Source organism: Sphaeroforma arctica (assembly GCF_001186125.1).
Source record: "Sphaeroforma arctica JP610 unplaced genomic scaffold supercont1.362, whole genome shotgun sequence".
NCBI lineage: Eukaryota > Ichthyosporea > Ichthyophonida > Sphaeroforma > Sphaeroforma arctica.
Window position 1 is genome coordinate 78,270 of NW_014040196.1, and position 3,512 is coordinate 81,781.

Consider the following 3,512-nt stretch of genomic DNA (forward strand, 5'->3'; position numbering starts at 1 on the left):
CACAATTAATAATTAATAGCTAAATTGATACTCTATTGGCACAAATTATTTTAGGGTTTTATGACACAATTGACACTCTCGTGACACAATTGACACTCTCTTGACACTCTATTGGTTGGTGCAGGAGCACATTGGCAAGGAACACGCGCAATGCAATACCTATACCAATCGCTCAGTGCTCTGTGGTTCACACTACGCGTGAACTGTTCCAAGTGGTGGCAAAGCAGAGGCACAAAACATTGTAGGAGAGGGAGTCACGAGCACACACTCACTCACATGCACACACACCAACATCTCACAAACCATGTGGCATGCACACACATACTATGTTTGCGTGCATATACACACACTTGTCACGCTCAGCTCGCACACAAACACGTTGTTGCCTAGCAACCAACACCCGCAGACCTTGATGGCTGCAACGGCGCCGTTTAACTCGGGAGCGATGGTGACGTAGCGGACGTTCTGCTGCAGTGAAGGGCCGTAGCGGTCAATGAGCGACTCCCATCCATCCACCGGCGCTTCAATCTGTTTGGGATCATGTGCTCCTTTCTTCTGCAGACTCATAAATGGCCCTACACCCAGGAAGGGAAGGGGCTATGATCAGTACACGCAGATACTAGTACAATATCAATACAAGACTAATGCAAGCAAGCACTAATACAAGAATAGTACTTGACTAATATGACAAATGCAACACGAATACAAGTAAATACTAATACAAGCAAACACTAATACAAGACTAGTACTAGACTAATATGACTAATGCAACTCGAATACAAGACTAATACAAGCAAACACTAATGAAAGATTAATACGAGACTAGCACAAGTGATCAATCACCACAAATGTAACACATCTGATCATGGATGGCCCTACATATCCACCCGATTGCATATGAAGACAACAGAAGGTACACCCACAATTAACAAGAAGATGGCACAAGTACAATTCATATGCCTACAAGGAGCTTATCGACTGCTCCATTTATCACTGAAATGCAAGGTAGGCGTATCAATCCGCAGAAGAGATATATAGCTATGACCACCCAAAAGACAATACAATACAATCCACACAATAAGAGACCATCAGAAGAAGAGATATTCAGCTATGGCCACCCAAAAGACAATACACACAATAAGAGACCATCAGAAGAAGAGATATTGGGTGTGTCCATGCACAAGGTACATGACACATGCACCTACATGCACATGGGGGGTCCCATCTGCTCACCTTCCAGGTGCAGTCCAAGGTTGGTGGCACCCAGTTCAGGGCTTCCTGCGTATCTGACAAACTTGGGCAACGTCTCGTGATACTTGTTGGCGGGTGAGGTCACGAGCGTGGGGCAGAAACTAGGCCGTGAAGGAGCAGTGACAAACAAACATTAACAAAGTATTAAAGTGACAAACAGACAATAAAAAATAAATTCAAAGTGATCTATCCAACATCGGACACAGAGATGAAAGAAAGCACAAAAGGCCCATATGTCGAATGAAAATATCACTTTTCTTTGAGAGAGAGGAGGGGGGGGGGTTGCTATAGGGGCTAAAACCACTTGCACTCGCGACCCCTGTCTCCCGTTCAAAACGAATCCAAGATCTGCTGACCAAGAGAGGTCTCTTTCTTAACATCTCAGAACACAGACACAGTACGATCAAACGCAGTCCACTGAAGCCAATGCACTTCGCTGATCAAGTGGTACAGGCTGCTTAGCAACACGATCATGACAACGTGAGGCTATATATAAATATATATATATGACAAGGTGAACCGAGCGCTAGGGAAGTAGCAACGAGTAAACTGGTACACACGCAACAGGCATGTCCATGCCATGATCATAGTACAAAAACAGCCTAGCAAGTCCATCAGTATAAGCATCAGCGCAAGCACAACCATAACCATGAGCATAACCACAAGCACAACCATGATCATAGCCTTGATCACAACCATGAGCATACGACAAGCATAAGCAAAAGCAATGCTTACCTGGTGACACCGTACTGCATTAAGTTACGTCCCACACTCTGCACGTCTTCCAATTCGGTGTCGTAGTTCGAGAAATCCACTCCGAAGGCTCCGTTGATTTGGATCTCAATGAATCCAGGTGCTAGTATAGCCCCATGGCCATCTATCTGCAAGAGCAGTATTTCATTGGTGCATGAGTATGCGAGTAAATAACACTCACAAGTCATGATAATACAGTTACATGGCCATCTATCTGCACCAGCAGTACTGCATTGGTGTATGTGTATGTGAGTAAATAACACTCACAGGTCATGATAGTACAGTTACATAGTCATCTATCTGCACCAGCAGTATTGCATTGATGTATGTGTATGTGAGTAAATAACACTCATAAGTCATAATAGTATGTGTGTGTATGTGTATGTGAGTATACAACACTCATAGGTCACAATAGCACAGTTACATGGCCATCTATCTGCACCAGCAGTACTGCATTGGTGTATAGGCAGATATACTGATATGTCGCCATCGTACTAGGTTTCGAGTACTCAGAGGGTTGAGAAGCAAACGGCTTGCAAGACATAGGAACTGTCCCACTACACTAAACCATACTGACTCAAATTCATACACAAGTAAACACAGATGTAGACAAACGCTCTTCAGGAGAGCCCTAGCCAAAGCCAAGCGGGCAATGGGGCTGATTGACTCTGTGAGTCGTAGGTAGAATGGCCAGGGTGTGACTTTCGGGAGCGGCCACACAACTCCGTCGTACGCGAGTGCACGCATTCGCATGACGCGTAGGGGCAGTGCAGGAGTGTATGGAACACATCCCCAGAAACCCATCCCTAACAACAGAAACCATACAGAACTATCGCAAATAAACAACTGACACACAGATCCAACTAATAACTTCCATTGCATGACCGCTTGAGATCTAGGCCTACTAGCCCGATAAACAGTACCCTTGCACCATGTACAGGTCATTAGGTCCCTTTATCCGTAGGCTTGGCATACATAACACAACATCAGTAACGGCAACTCCCATGCACACACCACCACATCGGCGTCGAAGTCGCTTTGTGAGGTAGCCCTGTAGAAGCGGTAGAAGGGATCGATGATCTTGCCGTTGTTGACCCACACGTCTGTGTCCTGCAACTTGCCGCCTTTGTACACCCGACAGTTCACAAAGCGCAACACCTGATGACGCTCGGCTGGTTGGTCTGGCTTGGTTTCGACCACTACACCACTGTTGGTTTAACATGGGAAGATTGTGAGAGAAAGGGACCTGAGTGGTCGTTCTAAACCGTCTGGGTGGAACTTACGAATGCAAGGGATTTATAAATATACGTAATGATGAATGAATGTACACATAGGTATGATTGGCTATATACACACACCTCTGATATATATATATACTTGACTGTTTGAATGAGTGTATACATACGTTTACAATTATCTAGTATATACTTATGTACTTAAAGGCGCATACAGGAGTATAAAAATATATCTATACACATCTATCGATAGACATACACACACACACATAT

The 3,512-nt window shown here is 44.6% G+C and overlaps 1 protein-coding gene across 1 annotated transcript in view; it reads right to left on the minus strand.

Moving 5' to 3' along the window:
• SARC_05593 (N-acetylglucosamine-6-phosphate deacetylase) overlaps positions 1-3,220 on the minus strand; it is a gene marked incomplete at its 5' end in the record, with an annotated part of 6,247 nt that extends 3,027 nt beyond the window's left edge. Inside the window, 4 exons of the mRNA XM_014300551.1 lie at positions 409-575; positions 1,234-1,352; positions 1,987-2,132; positions 3,019-3,220. Coding sequence (XP_014156026.1) covers positions 409-575; positions 1,234-1,352; positions 1,987-2,132; positions 3,019-3,220 — 634 coding nt within the window. The remainder of the gene's footprint in view (positions 1-408; positions 576-1,233; positions 1,353-1,986; positions 2,133-3,018) is intronic.
• Between the last annotated feature and the right edge of the window lie 292 nt (positions 3,221-3,512).